General features: G+C 40.6%; 1 protein-coding gene and 1 pseudogene across 12 annotated transcripts in view; one reads left to right on the top strand and one right to left on the bottom strand.

Annotated features, from left to right (window-relative positions):
* HYDIN (HYDIN axonemal central pair apparatus protein) overlaps window positions 1-20298 on the top strand; it is a 335404-nt gene that overhangs the window by 296240 nt on the left and 18866 nt on the right. For 10 of the 12 annotated variants that reach the window (XM_039852028.1, XM_039852026.1, XM_039852032.1 and 7 more), the window contains 11 exons: window positions 139-357; window positions 3433-3593; window positions 6431-6528; window positions 7328-7535; window positions 8678-8890; window positions 9351-9489; window positions 10535-10700; window positions 13273-13420; window positions 13857-14064; window positions 14645-14866; window positions 18325-18494. In XM_039852028.1, the coding sequence (XP_039707962.1) occupies window positions 139-357; window positions 3433-3593; window positions 6431-6528; window positions 7328-7535; window positions 8678-8890; window positions 9351-9489; window positions 10535-10700; window positions 13273-13420; window positions 13857-14064; window positions 14645-14866; window positions 18325-18494 (1952 nt within the window). Of the gene's footprint in view, window positions 1-138; window positions 358-784; window positions 876-3432; window positions 3594-6430; window positions 6529-7327; window positions 7536-8677; window positions 8891-9350; window positions 9490-10534; window positions 10701-13272; window positions 13421-13856; window positions 14065-14644; window positions 14867-18324; window positions 18495-20298 lie in introns of those variants that run through there. The other 2 variants (XR_005650472.1, XM_039852037.1) reach the window with 2 other exon arrangements.
* Window positions 2892-3010, bottom strand: LOC120593990 (uncharacterized; annotated as a pseudogene).

Genomic DNA, 20298 nt, shown 5'->3' on the forward strand with positions numbered 1-20298 from the left:
AATCTACATATATGGGCTTGAACGATGCACTTTTTAGCAAGACTTATCGCCCTACCCCTCCTCTAGAATGTCACCGTCAGGGAGCAAGAGTCCTCAATAGTGAATTCACAAAAATACTAACACCATGTTCTTCCCCAGATTGGCCACCTCCACCCTGGGTGCTCCAAGGACATAGTGGTGACAATGAAGTCAGACATGCCCATCAACCTGAAGAAGATGGGGGTCAAGTGTAAGCTCTCCAAGATCGTGTTTCAGCTCCCTGCAGACCAGGTTCATGACTGGGACGACCGCATGCGCACAGTCAAGTGGGTGGACGCACACAGAAACATGCCTGGGACTTTAACTACAAAACGAAAAGTGAGTAGGGACTTCAAGCACAGATTGGATCAGGTCTGCCCTTCCTGGGTGCCTACTGCTCTCGAGTTCAGTGTGTCATCATTTCCTTCTTTCATAGAAAAAGGAAGAGTTGCCATTTCACTCAATCTTGATGTCAGAAATGCAAACCGGACTTCCAAGCACTCCATCCACACTACATGTGCCACACGAACCACACATTTTAATTGGTAGAGCTTTAGATTAAGTCTCGATACCTAGTTGAACATGTCCTCCCACATTTTTCTTTTTTAAAAATGTCATGACTAATCTTTTAGTTCTTTCCATTTTACCCTGTGTGTCCAGAATTAGATTAGTTCTAATCTTTGGTTAATGACAGAATCTCATCTTTGGTCCATGCATAGTCCTCTTTTAATTATTCCTGGTTGATTTCTTTTTAATAATATCATAGACAAAGATGAACCCACACACAACACAGGAAGTAGAACATGGATAACCTGTATGGTTTTCAGCCATTCCATCCCCCTGCCTCCCTCCTAAAGGTAATCACTACTATCCTGAATCTTATTTGCTCATTTCCTTGAATGTTATCTTTTACTTCTTTTTTTAACCTGTGCATTCTAAAAGGCATACCGTTTAGATGTAGTTTTTAACTTTATTTTTTAAAAGGTTATTGCTTGTGCTCATGCACATTATTGCATGTGGTTAGAGTACACCTATTTTACTGCTATATAAAATTCCATTATTATTTACCATCCATTCTTCTTTTGAAAGTTATTTATGGTTTTGCTATCATGGACAGTGTTTCTGTGAGCATTACTGTTCATGTCACATCATATTCATTTGCAAGAATTTATATTCCTAGAAGTGGAATTGCTGAATCATAGGTATGTAAATGTTCAACTTTCCAGGATAACACCTAAGCATTTCCAAACTGCAGTACCAATTTATACTTCAGCTAGCAGAGATCTTACTGATCCACATTTTCTCGAATATGTGGCATTGTCAGCCTTTTTTATTTTTATCATTTAAATGTATAGGAAATGGTTTCTTTTGGGGCGTATTTTGCATTTCTTCATCACTAATAAAGTTGAATATTTCTTCATATGGTCATTGGCCATGGAAGTTCTCTCTTATATAAATGCCTTTTGCCCATTTTTAATTATGCTGCTTGTCTTTGTATGAGTTATTTTATTTTTTATAAACTCTACCGTTCTTATTATTTTTCTGAAAATGTCTTCACCAAATTTATAACTCATCTTTTCATTTTCTTTAATGTCTCTTTTGATGAACAAAATTGTTCATCTCTCCTCATAATTATTTCTCCTTGTGTCTTACGTTTAAAACTCTTCCCTAACAGAGAAGAAAAATATTCACTTTTTCTTTTCCTTATGTTAAATAGGTTTGCTTTTGATATTTAAGCCCTTGGCCCGCCTGGCTTTTATGCATAGTATGAGGCAAAGATCCAATTTCATATTTTTCCATCTAGATAACTAATCTTGCCAAATCTCTTTTTTGTTTAATCCTTCTGTTCCCTACTGATCTGCCATGCCTCCCTTGTCATCTTAATTTTATATGTGCCTAGAATGTCTCCTGTCTCTATATTCTACTTTATTGCTGATTTTTCTATCCCCATGCCAGTTTTACACTGCTTTAATTTCTATAGCTTCATAGTCAGCCTTGATACCTGGAGAGGAAGTCCCTCCTCCACACTGTTTTGTTCTGAAGTGTTTTCGTTATTCTTGGCCCTTTATTTTTCTACATGATTTTGGAATTCATTTAGCAAGTACAGCTGACCCTTGAATAACATGGGTTTGAACTGTGTGGGTCCACAGAGATGTGGATTTTTTCAAATAAATACTGTAAATGTATTTCTCTTCTTTGTGATTTTCTTAATATTCTTTTCTTCAGCTTACTTTATTATAAGAATACAGTATATAATACCTATAGGATACAAAATATGTGTTAATCGACTGTTAATGTTATCACTAAGGCTTCTGGTCAACAATAGGCTATTAGTAATTAAATTTGGGGAGAGTCAAAAGTTATACACAGATTTTTGACTGCATGGGGATTCTATGTCCCTAACCCCTGCATTGTTTAAGAGTCAACTGTACTATGAAAACCCTGATGGAAACTTGATTGGAATTAGATTACATCTATAAATCAGTTCAGGAAGAACTGACAATTTTATATCAATTCATCCTTTTCATTAAAAAGGTATATCATTCTATTTATTTTGGTCTTTAAGAGTTTTTTTACTATCATTTGGTTTCTTTAACAGTATTAGGATTCTTCAGGTTTTTTTTATTGGTTCTTGAGTCAATTTTATTAAATAATTTTTCTAGGAATTTGCCCTTCAACTAAGTTGTCATGTATTTTCATAAAATTATTCATAATATTTTCTTATCATATGTTTAAATCTATAAGATCTATAGTAATGTCCCCTTTTCGTTTCTTTTTTCTTTCTTTTTTTTTTAGGCAAGGCAACCCTTGGTTGACCTCACAGATTGCAAGGACCTTGTCAGCTTACAATCCCTTTTTTTTTTTTACGCCTACACCTACAGCACCTGGTCTTCCCAGGTGGTCTCCCATCCAAGTACTAACCAGGCCCGACCCTGCTTAGCTTCAGAGATCAGACAGGATCGGGCTTGTTCAGGGTAGCATGGCTATAGATCCCCTTTTTGTTTCTGATAATGATTATTTGTATTTTTTCCTTTTTTTCTTGATTAGTCTCACCAAAGGTTTTTTAAATTGTTTCAAATAAACAACTTTTGGCTTTGTTAGTCCTTTCTGTTCTAGATTTATTTTCTATTTTATTAATATCTGTCTCTATCTGTATGATTTTCTTTCTCCTACCTTCATTGGAGTCCAGCTGAACCCAACACTCATGTCTATGCAGTCTGTGCTCAGTAATGTCTTATTTCCTTTCCTATTTGTGAGTCATTTTTGATTTGCCTTAATCATCTATTCTGGAACTTGAGTTTGTGAGTTGGTATTAATTTGCATAAGTAGAATAAAATACTGTGTTATCCCTCCCATTATCCCTGTGGGATAGCTGGCTCTGCATCTCTGAGGACACAGCTGCCTTTGTTACAGGTGGTAGAGATGGATCCTGAGCCTGCTCACTCAATACTGGAAGAAAACTATCGAGAACTGCAGCTTCAGATCAGTGCAAACGTGGATTTCGCCTCATACAAGTGCCAAACAAGTGATGTGCGCTTTAAGGAAACGCTAGTTTACCAAACCCGAGTGTTTGAGTGAGTCCTCAAAAGCCTCTGGCATTCACCAGAGAAGCTCTTTCATTTCATCATTCACCAAACATTTATTTAGTGTCTTTAACATATATACCATGCATCGTCTAAGTAACATGCACCAGAGTGTCTTCAAGGGTTCAATAAAACATTCAGACCCACAAAGCAATTGAAGTTCACACTTGAAATCAAATTATAGGCTGGGAAACACAGTCAACCAGGAAGGTGGCATCAGGCAGTTAGCTTCAGTGGGAATAATCTTTGCAGCAGTCCACTGCCACTCAGGAACTTCTTGTCGGTCCCCCGGGCGAGGACAGCTCAGACAATATCTACACTAGTGGGGATGGGGTCCATTAGATTAGAAGCCCCATGACCAACAGAAGCTAACATTTCTCATAACCACCCCAAAAGTATAGCTTCCAGGATGCCTGCAGGGAAAATGCCCAGTTACAAGAGCCTCTATGCTCAAGAGAACTCAAAGCTATGGCTTTCCTCCAGATAACCATCATTCCTCCCAGACCAAATACTATTTATCAAGCAGGGGTCATTTTTACTAGAAACAATGTTGCCTAATTACATAGCTGACATTTCTTCTTTATTTTCCAGGGAAACAATGCTAGAAAGTCAGTTCAAATCCACATTGTCTTTACAAGGAGAAAGAGTTATGTTAATCCTTCACCCATGCTCAGATGCAGGGATACAAAGATGCCAGAGGCCCTACCCTCAGAGCTCATGGTCTAAAGTTAGGGGTGGGGGAATGGGTGAAAACAGGTGAACTGATGGCTGCAGCATGGCGTCCTCTGTATGAAGGCCAAGGCCCTAAAGCAGACCAAGATATGGAAGAGTGTCAGGGAAGGCTTCCCAGACAAAGTGGTGCCCCAGCTTAATTTTGGAGAACAAATAGAAGGTGTCCAGGTAAAGAAGTAGGAAAAAAAAAAAAAGACCTTTTAGGCAGAGAAAGCAACATATACAGAGACAAAGAGAGAGGGCCTGTGACTAATCTTTGAGAATTACAAACACAAAAAATGTAAACCACTGACATTTCTACTTTGTAAAAATTAGTTATTAATTTGTTCAACTCATTTTCATTTGCACTGAAAGTGTCCTCTCAAATTATTATAGAACCAAAGACATAAGATAGGAAGTGGGATCTTTTGCTGATGCCCATTTTACCTAAAGCAGGGATCAGCAAACTATGGCCCAGGACCAAATCCAGCTGATGCAGGACATGGGGAAGACCAAGCCCTGTCCTGAGCGAAGAGGGTTCTTTGGCGGAGAATGTAGAAAGAATTCAACATGCACGTCAAAGTTAGGGTCAAAAGGAAAGTTTATTAAAGAAGAGGAAAAGCAAAGACTAGAGAAAGCAAAGTCAAAAACCCAAGACAAAGAAAAAAAAGCCCTGAGTGTGGGGGATGGAGTTTATATATCATTCTTTAGTTCCTGTGGGTTACAGTTTAAAGACTTTGTTTACTCCTTTCCTGTGATATGGGCATACAGTGAGGAAGGAGAAGAGTGTAGCATGAGAGGCCTGCTGGCGGTTCCCAGCCTTTAATCCTTAGGTTCCCTATGGTTTTAGCCATAGGGAATGAACGATTTTATTTGAGTAGGGTAGCCACTTGAAGACTGTTGTTCCTGTTTCCCCTTCACTGGTGTGGAAAATGGGTTGTTAGCAATCCCAACAGAAATCTTCCTTTGTTCTGCAGGGGTCCTCCCGGCCTGGCTACAGGGCTGATCAGCAGGTTGCAATCTCCGAATGCAGCTTGATTTGATATTTTAGTTCTCTTGCCTACATTACAGCTAGCTACCTATATTTGTAAATAGTTTTGTTGGCATTTCTGTATTGTCAGTGGCTGCATCCACCCTGCAGCAGTGGAGTGAGTAGTTGCTGCAGGGACCTACAGCATGAAAAGCCAAAAAATCTTACGATCTAGCCCTTTAGAAAAGTTTGCCAACCCCTGACCTAAACCAAGAATTCTTTTTATGAAAACTATCTTGTGCCATTGAGATTTCTCTACTTGATAAAAATTTTCTTTAGGATGAAGACCAGTACTCACAAATTCACACAATAAATATAAGCCCCTGAGGTCAATGCATGGTCTACCTGGATGGGATAATGGAGCTCTAATCCCCAAACTCCACCCCTTACCTATCCCCCACAAACTCTCAACTTTCACTACTCCCCTAAAACAAGGAAGAGCATGTCTGTTTTTTTCCTCTTACACAATCATTTTCTTGTATTGAGAGGCCTCACGCTCCTTCTGTCACTGTCTGTGATCAAGTTTCATAGTGATTCCGGAAAAAGCTTCTATCTCCCAGTTCTTGTATTAGAGCAGGAAAACTTAGGCAGAATTTGAAATGAGTCTGTGTCTCAGCCAGTGAAGGCATCTCAGGAAGGGGTCAGATGATTTCTGCTGACAGGGACATTGTTTCTGATGGGAAGTGATTCAGGAAGGGAGGGGCTATGGAATTTGCACCCCAGGATAGGACCATCACGTGAAATAGATTTTTGTTTCCTCTCTCATGGGAATTACAAGATCCCCGTGATGCATTCTGAGAGCCCATTGTATAGTGTCCCTGTGATATACGAGATGATTTGAAGTGCTAAATATTTTAATATTTTTACTGTTAATAGCTATGTACCTATTTTATGTGTCTTAGAAGGAAATGTGATTGACACATCAATTGCATTATCTCAGAATAAATTGCTTAAAACTTGCCTTTTGAAGAAAGATTTAAGTAACAAAGTGACTTTAAAAAGTTAAATAACAGTATAGATGATGTGCAGACAGGACAAAAATCATCCACAACACATTTCTCAAATCCATTCCCTCATCCATTTGTAGGTTTGAACTGATTAATTCAGGAAATGTGCAGCTGGAATTCAGCTGGAACCTAGAAGAGGTGGCAAAGGCTGTCAGCTTTGTCATGCCAGATAACCAAGGTAAATACGATGCCAGGTAAAAACCAGGGTTCGCGCTTAGTCCCCAATAAGTAGAAGAGCTTTGTTCCTGGAAAAGCGAGCACTGCTCCCATGGCCTCCTAAGTAGCTAAGGAGAAGCAGAGCAGAGGCCTCTTGACATATGCAGAGCCTGAGAAACTCAAGAGCTGACCTCTGCCCTCATGTAGCCTAGACCCTGGCCTGCCACAAGGCCAACACCCTCTCACATCTCTAAGAATCTTTTCTTTTGGATCTTAACCTTCTAGGTGATTACAGACTCTTGGAGGAAATAATGAAAACTATGAACTAGCTCCCCAGGAAAATACACAATATGCCCAATTTGCAGTTTATATACATGAAGCACTTAAAAGGGGCCCATAACTTGGTAGGCAAACATCCATTACTACTGCTTCACTTTTGGAGATTCTCAGACCTTCCAAATGGAGCCTTATCCATGGGCTCCCAGGTTGTGAACTCCTACTTTAAAAAAGTGATCCTCCAAAAATGATGTTCCCAGCCCATCATTTTTGAGGCAAAAGACATCTGTTTGACCCACTCCCTTGAGCCAAAAGGAAACAGATTTGAAAACTTGATGGAATTAATTGAAGTATTTTTCATGAGTTGCCTGTGAGAGGTATGAGTCAATTTCTTACTCCTACTGTCCAAAGTTAAGTATCTGCCAGAAGAGGTGAGCCCACAGAAACAACCCATGGAGGGTCCCTAAGGGCCCATGAGTGGACCTCCTTCTCCTTGTCCTCCCAGCGCAAGTGCAGAGTATGCCTGGCCCTCTGTCTGCCCCCAGGTTCCTCTCAAAAAGAGCAACTGAGCCAGGGGACACTGCTCACAGGCAGCACTCTGGAGAGCGCTGTGGACCACTGGAACGAAGCTCTCTCACAGTCCTTCTCTGTGGAGCCTACCTCAGGCGTCGTGCCTATGGGGAAGACTCAGAAGATCAAAGTGAAATTCTCCCCATTGGAGGTCGGAGACTTCGAGAGCAATCTTTCCTGCCAGTAAGATGTGCTCCCCAGAACAAAGCTCTGCAGTTCCTGTCCCTCTTCTATCCCACCACTACCACCATTCCGTCCAGCCCTAGACCCCTGCACAGCCCAAACGGACACATTTCCCTTCGGAAAGAGTCACAGGGGCCAGCCTTTAGAGAACAAGGAGAATTCGGTCCTTTGTATTGCTCATCAACCCTGTCTAGACTCTTCGTCCAGCCCACCTCTCCCTTCCTGGTCACATACAAAAGTCCACGGGGGAACAGAATGCTTGACAGCCAGGTGCAGTCCAGTCCTGTGACAAGCAAGAACTTGGGAAAGCTTTCTTATACCTTTACTGAGACTGGGCTTCCTTAACTTTAAAATTCAAATAACAATGTCCACCTTCTGGAGTTGTCACTGAAGATAATTCAGTGACGCTTAGAACAGAACCTGGCACACAATAAGCACAGCAAACATCAGGTGGTAGACGTGGTACATAGTAGGTGAGGAATAGATGGGACCCAGGCCCAGTGAGAAAAAAGCTAATCCAATAACCGCTGGCAGTGACAGTCCCTGACGCGGTGCCCACTCACAGAAAAGCTCCTTGGAGAATGCCTGCCTTAACCACGGCCCCGGCGGAAGAGCCGTACGAGCCTCCTGGAAACCCCACAGTTACACTGCAGGGACCCCTCCCACACCTGGGCCACCTAAGCTTAGAGCTGGTGCTGGAAGTCTGCTCACATCCTGCTCACTTTCTCCTGGGAGCTCAGGACACATTTTTAGGATTTCTATATCACGTTTTATATCCGCTGGCTGCCTATGAGAGGGCCCGCAGGCTAAGCCTCGGTGCTCATCTTACAGCAGGGAGATTTTCTGATCACCGATGGAGGCAGTAACCTGAGGCCATACTTAGGTATACAGAAGGAACCAGAATCCAGGCTCCTCAGACTCAGCCCGTTCATACATTCATCCATCCACTCGACAATTATTAATGATCACCTACTATGCATCATGTACTATTCAAGGCACTGAGGTTATGTTATTGACAAAGACAGATTCAGCCTCTGTTCTCATGGAGCTCACTTTCTGGTGGATGTAATATTCATTTCTGACCAACTAAGAAAGCAATAATTGATTAAAACTAAAAAATTAAAATAATCTTATCCTCTCAGGATTCCCAACCTGCCGCCTGGAGAGCGAGGCCCAGTCTTGTCAGCAAAAGGGCGGAGCTGCTTGCCCTTTTGCCATTTTGACCTGAAAGACTCGGACTACATCAGTGGTCATCGGCGCAACCCGGATCTCCGCGGGCCTAGCGGTGGGGCTGTGGATCCAAACACCCGGGTGATTGAATTCACCAGTGTGGGCATAGGAGGGAAGAATCTCCAGTGAGTTGCTTAAGTTTGCATCAGTTGAATTCCTATCAGTCAGCCCTTCTAAAGAACTCCGAGGAGGAATTCAGAGAAACAAGCTAGGTGGGTTCCTAGAAGCAGGCTTGATATCCTGGGGCCTAAGAGAACTCCCACAGTAAGGAAGCTGAATTCTGTCTCCTTAGTTTTGACACTAGGAGAAATTTGGAAGGCATAAAAATATAATCTCTGACCACCACCTTGACCACAGAGGATCACTAGGACAGAAGGGCCCTTGACATCATCGTTATTCCAAAGTCCAGTACTCCGGCCATACTTTACACCCCCAAGTGAGATGCAGTTTTCATTTCTACAGTAACGGAGTGTCTGAAACGGTTCTGATTCCCATATAGCGGGGCTGTGTTAGGGCAGGTCCTAAGAACGTTTCACTTAATCCTCAACCCCCTCTCTCTGCTATCAATTCTTCACCCTTGACCAGGACTTTTACAATCCTGAACCCAACCACTAGCACCTACTCCTTCTGCTGGGTCTCTGAAGAAATGGAAAGTCTCCAGAACCCTCCAGCCTTCACATGCCTGACAGAGAAAGGCTTCATCCACCCTGAAAAGAAAGCTGAGGTGTGTGCGTGAACGAGGACCACTTGACCCAGGGCTTTAATCATTCTGTCTGTCTCTGAACAGCAAGTGTGCCATAGGCCAGAGATAGAGTTAGGGAGAACGGCCTAAGGGTGCATTCATCAGCAAGTATTTCTTGAGTGGCTACTATATGCGTTAGGCAGTCCTCATGAACGAGATAGACCTGAGCTCTCTTGGTTGGCCGTGAGAAAAAGAGACCTCTGGTATTTGCAGTTTTAAAAAATTAGATTATTAAAGCAGGAAAGGGGAGCTGGACACCAACGCCTGAAGACTCTAGGCGTTGACATGAATCAAAGCATTATTTTTGTCCGAAGGACTGACAGTGAAAGGACACAGATGTGTCTTCACTAGGTCAGGCCAAAAGGCAAGACAGAAAAGTGGAATCACGTCCCATCTCTTAGTCCTGTTGTTGACATAGTGATATAGTTTAAGGGATCAGACTTAACAAAATACGAACTCGCTGCTCAAAACAGATCTGCAGTCCCCATGTCCTATAAGTCCTGCAGAGAATCTTGGAGGCAGAAATAAACCTGTGAAACAGAAATTACAAATTCAGGTGCTTTCATGAAGGTCCTACAAAGGAAGGAAGCAGGCCCAGGGAGCAATGACAGGTAATGCTGGGCACCAGAACTGGCTGGCCGCAGTGCTCCGGCAGATGACTACCACACAGACAAGTGGACCCCAGGGTTGCCAACTCTCCCAAACTTTTTGGTGAAAGTCAAAATTCCAAATATCTATCTAAATCTCTCTATGTCTACGTACCATCCAAATACATGAAATACGGCAGCCTGGCCAACAGAGAATGTGGATGGGGTACGTCCCCTTAGAAAGACCTGTGAGCAAACAGCAAACACATTGATGTTGCTGGAAGAGCCAAATTTTACATGCCCTTCAGAGAGGTTAGAAAGGTAGTGATGACCTGGTAATGTCAGCCATCATTAACCTCAGTGCTGACAAGCCTCCGAGGGCACACAGGGTAAATAAACAGGAGCGTCTCTTACCACTCTGTTCCAAACTGTCTTCTTAGATTGTCTTCCAGTTCACGCCTTCCCATCTGGACATCACGGAAGCATTCTGGACTTTCTTAATCCCCGAACACAACATCACAGTCCCTTTCCTGCTGGTAGGCAAAGCCTCTGACCCTCTCATCAATCTGAACAAATCACACCTCAACTTCAGTTGTCTCCTCATCGGTAAGGCTGCCTTGTTGGTTAACATTTAGAGTTGGCGTGACCTTTAGGGGAAGAGAGTGGGACCAACACCTCCTGTGTACGTCAGGAGCAAACTTGGGTGATGGACTTGTCCTGGTGTCTTCCAGAAGCATGTCAGAGGACTTTTCTCACTGTTTACAAAGCCACAAAATATTTACATCTCAATCTAATTTCCATCAAGCATCTTCTAAATCCACACTCTAGTAACCAAAGGAAATTTAGGAACCTTGCTACAGATCCTACTTAGAAGATTTCTTTAGGGCCTGCACTGACCATCTTCATTTCCAGAGCCTCATGTCAGCTCCATCCTACTTGTGTGTGCCCCCAGAGTATGGGCTGTACCTCTTTGATTCTTGGTGTGTGCCACAGTGGTCATATTTCTCTGCCATCCTTTCATGCACTTATTTGGTTCAATAAATATTATCAAGCCCCATGTATAACCTGAGCACCTTTCTGTGAGCTGGGGATGCAATAGAGAAAGCCAAAGTTCCTACTCTTGTGATGGCTACATTCTAGGAATAGGAAGCAGATTACCAAAAAATAAATAAACAAAATATATAGCATGTCAGATGTTGATAAGTCTTGTAGCGAAGAATAAAGCAGGGTAGGGGAAATAAAGAATGCCAGTTGACAGTGGGAAGGTGACTTTTGAGCAGAGACCTGAAGTAATAAAGGAAGTGATTGCCAGGTCACTTAGAACCCTATGACTCTATGACATAGATGTGGTGTGGTGTTTGTGTGTGTATCTGTGTATGTGTATAAAATACAGCAAAGGATTTTTTAGTAATTCATTCAATTTTTTATTTATAAAAGTAATATTATTCATAATAAATCAATCAATGTAGTGTTATATACGGAACAATTTAATAATCTTTTCCCACCCATCCTCTCTCATTCTTCTCTTTCCATCAAAGAAAACCAAAGTTAACGGTTTGATGTGTACTATCTCCATACATATCTTATACTGATAACATATAAGTAGGCAGAAGGAGATTATGGTGTTTCGTAAGGTTTTGAATAAATAAGTGAGGAGTGTATCATAAGAATAATAACAGCAAGACAAAAAGAATTTAATCTAAGAATGCAAGAGTAGTACATTTCAATATAATCATTACATTAACAGATTAAAGAAGAACAACCATGTGATCATATTAATACATACTGAAAAGTCATTGCTAAAATTCAGCAGACATTCTCAACAAAAACTCTAACAGGAAAAGAGGAATAGGGAAAAACACTTGAGTGAAGAAAGTTAACCAAAATCAAGAGGCAAATGTTATCTTGTAATAAACCACTGAAACCATATCAATTAAAATCAGGAATTAGGCAAGGATGTTCATTATCACTATTATTATTGAACACTTTCTTAGTGACTTTAGCAAATACAACAAAACAGGAAAATTAAATATTTGGCATAAATACTGGGGGAAAAGACAAAACTATCTCATTTGGCTGTTGCTGATTTACTTCATACATAGAAAACTTCAAAAGGCTCTAGAGAAAAGCAAAATAAACTACTAGAATCAACAAGATCATTTAGTAAGTGGCTGGATGCAAGACAGATATACAAAAATCAATCATTTTTCTTTCAGCAGTAAGCACCTAGAAGCAGAAACAAAAAATTCTATTCACTATTGACAAAACCTATATAATATCTAAGAATAAACATAACAAGAAAAGCCAAGGACCTATATAAAGAAAACTATAAAATCTTATTAAAATGCCTCCAAACAAGATCGGAATATTTGTCAGTTCTCCCAAAATTAAATGTAAATTTAATCAAATTCCATTAGAATCCCAACTAGAGTTACCAGGTAAGATATAGACACCCAGTTAAATTTTAATTTCAGGTACCTGTGAATAATTTTTAGTATAAATATGTCAGTATAAGTATGTCCCATGCAATATTTGGGACATGCTTATACTAAAAAATTATGTGCTTAATCTGTTAACCTTAATCCTAAAAGGAATGCAGGGGTGGAGGAAGAATTGGCTAAAATGATTCAAAAGCGTATGTGGAAAAATAAATCCTCTGCAATAGTCAAAGAAAGTAAGAAAAAGCAAAATAGTGATAGGAGATGGATTAGAGCCTGACAGGATACTCATGACATACCTTAGGTCTGATTTAAAGAGTTCAATGCAGGGATTATTTACAAAGATATGGGCAGAGTTAAGGGGCCTACCAGGGAGGGTGAAGCCCCCATTAGCAAAAGCAGGAAGGCATCGAATCTGAAGGAACAAGGAGGGAAAGCAGTGTTGCCAGAATCCCAGGAGAGCTGTGGCTGAGGCAGAGGACCACATACCAGGAGCAGGGAATTGATGGAGTAAAGTTCTAGAAGTAAGAGGTAGAATTACCTCCAGAGGAGGAAGGTCACTGGTAAAGCAGAAGGATGGAAAAAGGGTAGTCGAAGGCTGAGAAGCTTGGAAGAGGAGAGAGAGGAAATTGGAGAACCTCTTCCAAGGAGGCTTCCTCTTGCCTGCGGAGCGGCGTCTGTTGAGAACGCTTCAGGAGCAGGTGTGAGGACGCCACTGAGAACCGGCATTTCCTCCTCAGGCCGGGAAGCCAGGGAGACCGTGCAGATCATCAACAGGGAGGAACAGGGCTTCAGTTTTGCCTTTCAAGACAACTCCCGATATTCTGAGGGTTTCAGTGACAACCTGGTCGTATGTCCTATGGAAGGCTGGCTTCCACCACTGTCCAGGTAAGGAAAAAAGAAGGCCCCCAGGACTGTACCTCCCCACATGGTAGGAGCCCCAGGCCTGCCAGCCAGGAGAGTCAGTTTCCCTTAGAGTGCCCCTTTTGTAGTCTTCCACCTTTAAAATTTAGAATATTAACAGTTCCATCTCTGTCCTATTCACTCCCTATTGTTCATTTTCCTGATGAATTGTGAAGTATTTAGAATTTTAAGCCCTTGTTTTCAATATTTTCCCTTATATTCTTTTCCTTACTGTCTACTGTACTTGTGAATTTATAAAGCAGTGCCCTGCTTCACCTGGCAAATCTCCAAAATTCATCATAATTTAGAGTCATGATGCCTTTTCCTCATAGCGTATCTGCTAATCCATTGGGCATATGTTCTTTAGCAGGTCTTAACTAGTGGCGTAGTCAGCTAATCTGCTATCTTCTTCCCCGACCAGGTTACCAATTGATATTTTCTTCACACCAAAGCAAGAAAGAGATGTGAACTTTAATTTGATCTGCAATGTGAAAAACAAAGCCCACCCTTTGACCTTAAATGTCAAGGCTGAGGGCTACACTATGAAAGCACAGATCAAGTGCAAAGACAGGACTGGCTTGAGCACTCTCTTGACTTCCAACCAGACCACCATTGTCAACTTCTATGAGGTAAAGATGTGAAAGAGCCTTGTTCTCTCTTGGTTTCCACACTGACTGGGAAAGGCAGTACCCATGAATATTAGCTGAATCTCTCTGTTTCAAATGCCAGGGAAACCAGAAGAACAGCAACATGCCAGGAGCAGTTCCATCCCCAGAATGTGTACAGTTTTGATGTAAAACCTTTTATTTTATTATTTTATTTTATTATTTTATTTTATTTTATTTTATTTTATTTTATTTTATTTTATTTTATTTTATTTTATTTTATTTTATTTTTCGGGGGTGGAGAGGTGGTAGGGAAGGGGAAGAATGCTTATATTAAATATACAGGACGGATGTTTGGCTATCAAGGGAGGTCTAAGGATGAGATTGCAATCTTACTCTTCAGATAGGAGAGGCTCCCCAACACTTAGTAGCTCTCGATGGAATATCTGACCACGTTAATCTAATCATACTCAACTCACTAACATCACCTGCCATTCCTATTTCTCAAAAGATATTTTCCCCCAACATGTTACATACCCTGATCCCAGAGATGAAACCATGGTTTGCATTCACTCAACATGCTGCTCTGTTGTCTGCCTCTCAGGTGGAGTTGAATGAATGTGTCCGGTGTGAATTCACCTTTATCAACACTGGAAAGTTCACCTTCAGCTTCCAGGCAGAGCTATCTGGCCCCAAAGCCCTGCTGCAATACTTGGAGTTTTCACCCATCGATGGCAGTGTGGATGTAGGGCAGAGTACAGCTGCCTCCCTGTCTTTCCATCCATTTAAGACGTGTGTCTTGAAGGGCCTAGAACTCAGAATCAAGGTGAGACCATTTAACATGGCCAGCACTAAATGCACTCACAGTATTCTGTCTTGGGAAATAAACTCTCCTGTGTGCTCCTGGTCCTCTCCACCCCGCCAGAAGCTTCTGGAGAGTGGTTCTGTCGTGGAGATAGTCCCGCAATCTCTGTTATAACAGCCTCAACCATGGTGGAGGTGCCTGGTGAGTAAGTGTCAATTGAAAAGCAGTTGACCATCCGTGCACTGGAATATCATGCATTAAAATAAATAAGGGAGATATTTGGGAGGCGGAGAGAGAGAGAACTTTGAAAAAGCTGCTCTTCCATAGCAACACTGGCAAAAACTATCAAAATCAACTTTTTCGGGACTCTCAAAATTAACCACAGGCTTGCAGCAATCCTAGGAGCATTTTTTTTTTAATCTCCACAAAAAATCTGTTAGAACTAATAAACGAATTCAGTAAAGTTGCAGAATACAAAATCAACATACAAAAATCAGTTGCTTTTCTGTACACTAACAACAAACTATCTGAAAAGGAAATTATGAAAATCCATTTATAATAGCACTAAAATAAGAATAAAATTCTTAGGAATAAATTTAAGGAGATGAAATACTTGTATATTAAAAACTACAAAATGTTGATGAAGGAAATTAAAGATACAAAGAAATGGAAAGACTTCCTGTGTTCATAGATTGGAAGACTTAATATTACAATGTCTATATCACCCATTCGATGAAGTCCCTATCAAAATCCCAATGGCATTTTTTACAGATATAGAAAAAATAATTCTACAACTCATACAGAATCATGCAAGACCACAAATAGCCAAATCAATCCTATGAAAGAACAAGACTAGAGGCATCACATTTCCTGATTTCAAAATATATTACAAATCCACAGTCATCAAAATAATAATATACTGGCATAAATACAGACATATAAACCAATGTAACAGAATAGAGAGCCCAGAAATAAATTCACACATATATAGTCAACTATTCTCTGACAAGTGTGCCCAGTATACACAGTGAGGAAAGGACAGTCTCTTCAACAAATGGTGTTGGGAAAACTGGATATCCACATGCAAAAGAATGAAATTGGACCCTTTTACATCATACACAAAAATCAACTCAAAATGGATTAAAGACTTAAAGACCTGAAACTGTAGAACTCCTAGAAGAAAACATAGGGGGAAAGCTTCATGACATTGGTCTTGGCATAATTTCATGGATTTGACACCAAAAACACAGGCAAGAAAAAACAAAATAAAAGTGAGACTCCCTCAAACTAAAAAACTTCTGTACAACAAAAGAAACAATCTGATGAAAAGATTATCTTTATTCAACTCCTTAAGAAGAAGTTGATTCACAGGGGGCTGTGAATCAGGGTAAAACAACTGGAACCCAAGGTGAATTCCATAATTTAGATGGAAATTAAATCATAGCGAAGTCTAAAAACAAAACTAAAACTTCTAGCCTGGAACCCAGTGGCAGAGTTACAGCTACCTCCCCTGAGAATTTCCAGACATGTGGCCTCAGAAGGGGCTTTTTCAGACTTTAATTTCTTACAGCAAAAAGAAACATTAAATTTCATAGATCTTCCTACTCTAATTGACAGAAAAGATGAAGGTAGTAAATTTTAACCTTTTTTCAGAAAATCACTCACAAAATGTAAAGATTTTAAAAGCCTTAAATAAGATGGGGATGTGAAGTACAGCATAGGGAATATAGTCAATAATATTATAATGACTATTTATAGTGCCAGGTGGGTACTAGACTAATCGGGAAGATCACTTCATAAATTACATAGGTGTCTAACCACTATATAATATAAACTAATATAAAATAATATTGAATGTCAACTCTAACTGAAAAAGAAAAAAGAAATAGAAAATGACAACCTTATTAGTAAGAAAATGTCTTCCAGCCTGGCTAGCTGAATATATAAAGAAATATGTTAATTATTTTGTTATGGAAATATCTCTGGTATCTTGAAATATTTTTGCCTCTTTGCAACGTAGAAACAAGGTCGCAGATTAAACCCACCATTATAAACAAACAAACAAACAAATAAATAAATAAATAAAATCTATAGATAGATCAATAAAAGCCTTAAATAAGAAAATGTTTTTAAATTTATGAAGTCATTTATGAAAACTTATACCAAGGACTATTATAATGTTTATTCTAATGATGTTTAGGATGAATATTAGATATTTTGTTTTAACCATCAATTTCTTAAATTTCATATTAGAAGTTTTTGAAGAGCATATTAAGTTTGTGTACCAATGGGCATATGCATTATCGTGTGGTTGAGAGTCCAGGAAGTGACCCATATGCCTTCTGTTTTTACATTCTTTTACCCTTGGCATTTTGGCCTTTGACTTCATTTCTGTCATCGCCTGGTCATAAGATAACCATCCCTCCTGCAGCCCTATGCCTGCATTTCAGAGTGGAAATAAGGGGAAGACCCTGAAGGCAAAAAACTTTCCCAGCAAGATTTTGACTCTTTATTCAAAATAAGATACCTTCTGTTTACAACCTGATGGCCAGAGCTATATCTGATAGCCACCCTTAGCTACAAGGAAGAATGGAAAATCCTATGGTGTTTGTCCTTTTCTCTCTGACTTGTTTCACTTAGCATAATATGCTCAAGATCCATCCATGTTGTTGCATATGGCAATATTTCATCTTTTTTATGGCTGGGTAGTATTCCATTGTATATATGTACCACATCTTTTTTAACCAATCAGCCATCAAAAGACACTTAGATATCGTATGATTTCACTCATGTGTGGTATATAAAACAAAAATCAACATATGAACAAACAAGACAAACATACAAATGAACAAAAAAAAACCAGACTAATAGATACAGACAATGGAATGGTAGTTACCAGAGGGGAAAGGGGCTGGTGGGAGGACCAAGAGGGTAAAGGGGGTCAGATACAAGGTGATGGAAGGGTATTAAACTTTGGGTGGGGAGCACATATAGAGTATACAGATGTTGTATTATAAAGTTGTATACCTGACATTGTATAATGTTATTAACTGATATCAATTTAATTTTTTTAATGTTTAAAAAATATAACTAATATAAATTTAATTTTTTTTTAATGTTTAATGAGAAATCAGATATTTTCACCTGAACACACTGACAACCCATTAGAGGCCCACCAATAAGGAAGCCTTGGGAATCAGATGTTTGGTAGTAACTAACAGTCTCTGCCATACCCCTCCACCTTCAAGCTGAATCATTGCTTCAGGTGCAAAGCAAGAGCCAGTGTAGGATCTGATTGCAGAGCAACCCGCCTTGCTTCTCTTAAACAAACTTGTAACCTATGAATCAAAATCTCTGCAGATGGAACCCTGTGTTTTTTAAAATGCCCGACTGCCTCCCTCCTTCACCTGAGGACTTTATAAGGGCTCTTTCCTCCCATGTCTCCTAATCACGTTCCACCTGCCATTCCCTCCCCACAGATCAGCCACGGTCTAACATTTATATGCAGCATCTCAGGCTGTGCCGTGAGCCCGGCCATCCATTTCTCCTTCACCAGCTACGACTTTGGGACCTGCTTCATCTACCAAGCCGGGATGCCCCCGTACAAACAAACCTTGGTCATCGCCAACAAGGAAGAAACGTCTATGAGGTAAGCAGACTTCCCAGAGCTTCCAGATGATTCTGCAGCTCCCTGGGGTCCTACAGCCTTCACACAGATGAAGTCCAGCCATGACAAGAAAAGAAAGGTTACGGGAATGAGTCAAACACAGATGGGCATGAATCCCCAGTCTCCTTTCCCCACCACTAGTACTGACATTTGGACAGCCACGAGATACTCTGCTAAAAATCTCTTCTTGAAGTGAGGAGAGCAATGCTAAATGACTTGATGAGCGGGTAGATGGCTTCCATTTACTGAAGTTTGGGGAGTTAAAAAGTGAATGTCTTAGGCCAGTGACCTTGCAGCAAATGGCAGATCTATAATGAGCCTAAGCCTTTTGATCCAAATCCAGCCTCACAGCACCATCCCTGTGTAGAATGTTCCAGTTAAGGTCTCTGGGCTCTATTACAAACCTAACAAAACAGCATCTCTCAAGACTGGCCCAAGGACCTGTGTTTATTCAAAGCTCTCTAGATTAGTACTATACAGTAGGACTTTCTTTGATGATAAAAATATTACATATCTGCATTGTCCAATATGGTGGCCTACAGCTGCATGTGGCTATGGAGCACTTGAAATTTGGCTAGTGCAAGTGAGGAACTGAATTTTGTATTTAATTTTAATTCATTTTAATTTTAATTTAAACCGTCACGTACTTAGTGGCTACCGTATTATTCGCACAAGTCTAAGTTCGAATCCCAGCTCTTCTCTAGCTATGTGACCTTGGGCAAAATTTTTAAACTTTCTGTGCCTCTGTCTTTTTACCCAAAGCAGGATATAATAATAGTACCTCCCCTATAGGGTTATTAGAAGGATCAAATTAGTTCATCTAGAGATAGTACTTAGAACAGTGCCTGGAATGTTAGAAATGCTCAATTATTGTAATCCGCTTCTGCTGTGGTGTGGTGGTGGTGATAATCCTAAATATTAAGTTATAAGAGTGTAACTTAAATGTAATTTTAAATACTAATTTAAAAATCTTATCTACCTACACTTTTTCTTGCATGATTTCATTTAATCTGAGTCTTGCTTTGTTTACAGCATTAAGCTCTACGTGTTGGCCTAGCTGTACTCCTCTAAGCACGTGAGGCCCACAGAGAGGTTGTAATAGGTCCAGGTGCCTTCTCACCCGTGGGTAGAGTAGGGCAGACACGATCTTTGAAGATCCCTTCTAGTTGAGCAATTAGTCAGAATGATAATAGCTCGCCTTTGTGGGATGTTTCTTGTGTGGCCTGTATAGCGACTGATTCAGTCACTCTATCTCATTTAATCCTCACAACAACCTTATGAGGTCACTGTCACTACTCCCACTTTACAGATAAGGAAACTGAGACTCAAATGGCTAAGTAAGTTTTCTAAGGTCACGTGTCTAGTTAGGGATAGAGCCTAGATCCAAACTCCTGTCTGTCTGACTCCAGAATACTCCTCTCCCCTGTGCTTTGCCAGCCAGTTACTTCAGGAAGCACTTCCTTCTTATGAGAAGAACAAAACACGAACTGCGTTATCAAGAAAGAGAGAGTGAATAGAGTGGGAAGAGCCCTGGGGAAAAGGGTCATGGGACTTTGAGTCTGAGCCTCAGTTCTGCCAGGATCTCGGGGTGTGATTTGGGGTCAGCAACTTGACTGTGCTCAGGAGAATGCGGGCTGGATTATTGCCGAGGTCCCTTTCAGCCCTTAAATTCTATGACTCTCGGACAGCAGGGCAGGAGACCCATGAGGACCCAGGTCAGAGAGAGGGGGACGGAATCGGTCCCTCTGGGTAAGGCTTCGCAGACCTGACACACCTTCCTCCTGAT

The sequence above is a fragment of the Pteropus medius genome, unplaced genomic scaffold, assembly GCF_902729225.1.
Source record: "Pteropus medius unplaced genomic scaffold, Ma_sr-lr_union100, whole genome shotgun sequence".
NCBI classification, from domain to species: Eukaryota; Metazoa; Chordata; class Mammalia; order Chiroptera; family Pteropodidae; genus Pteropus; species Pteropus medius.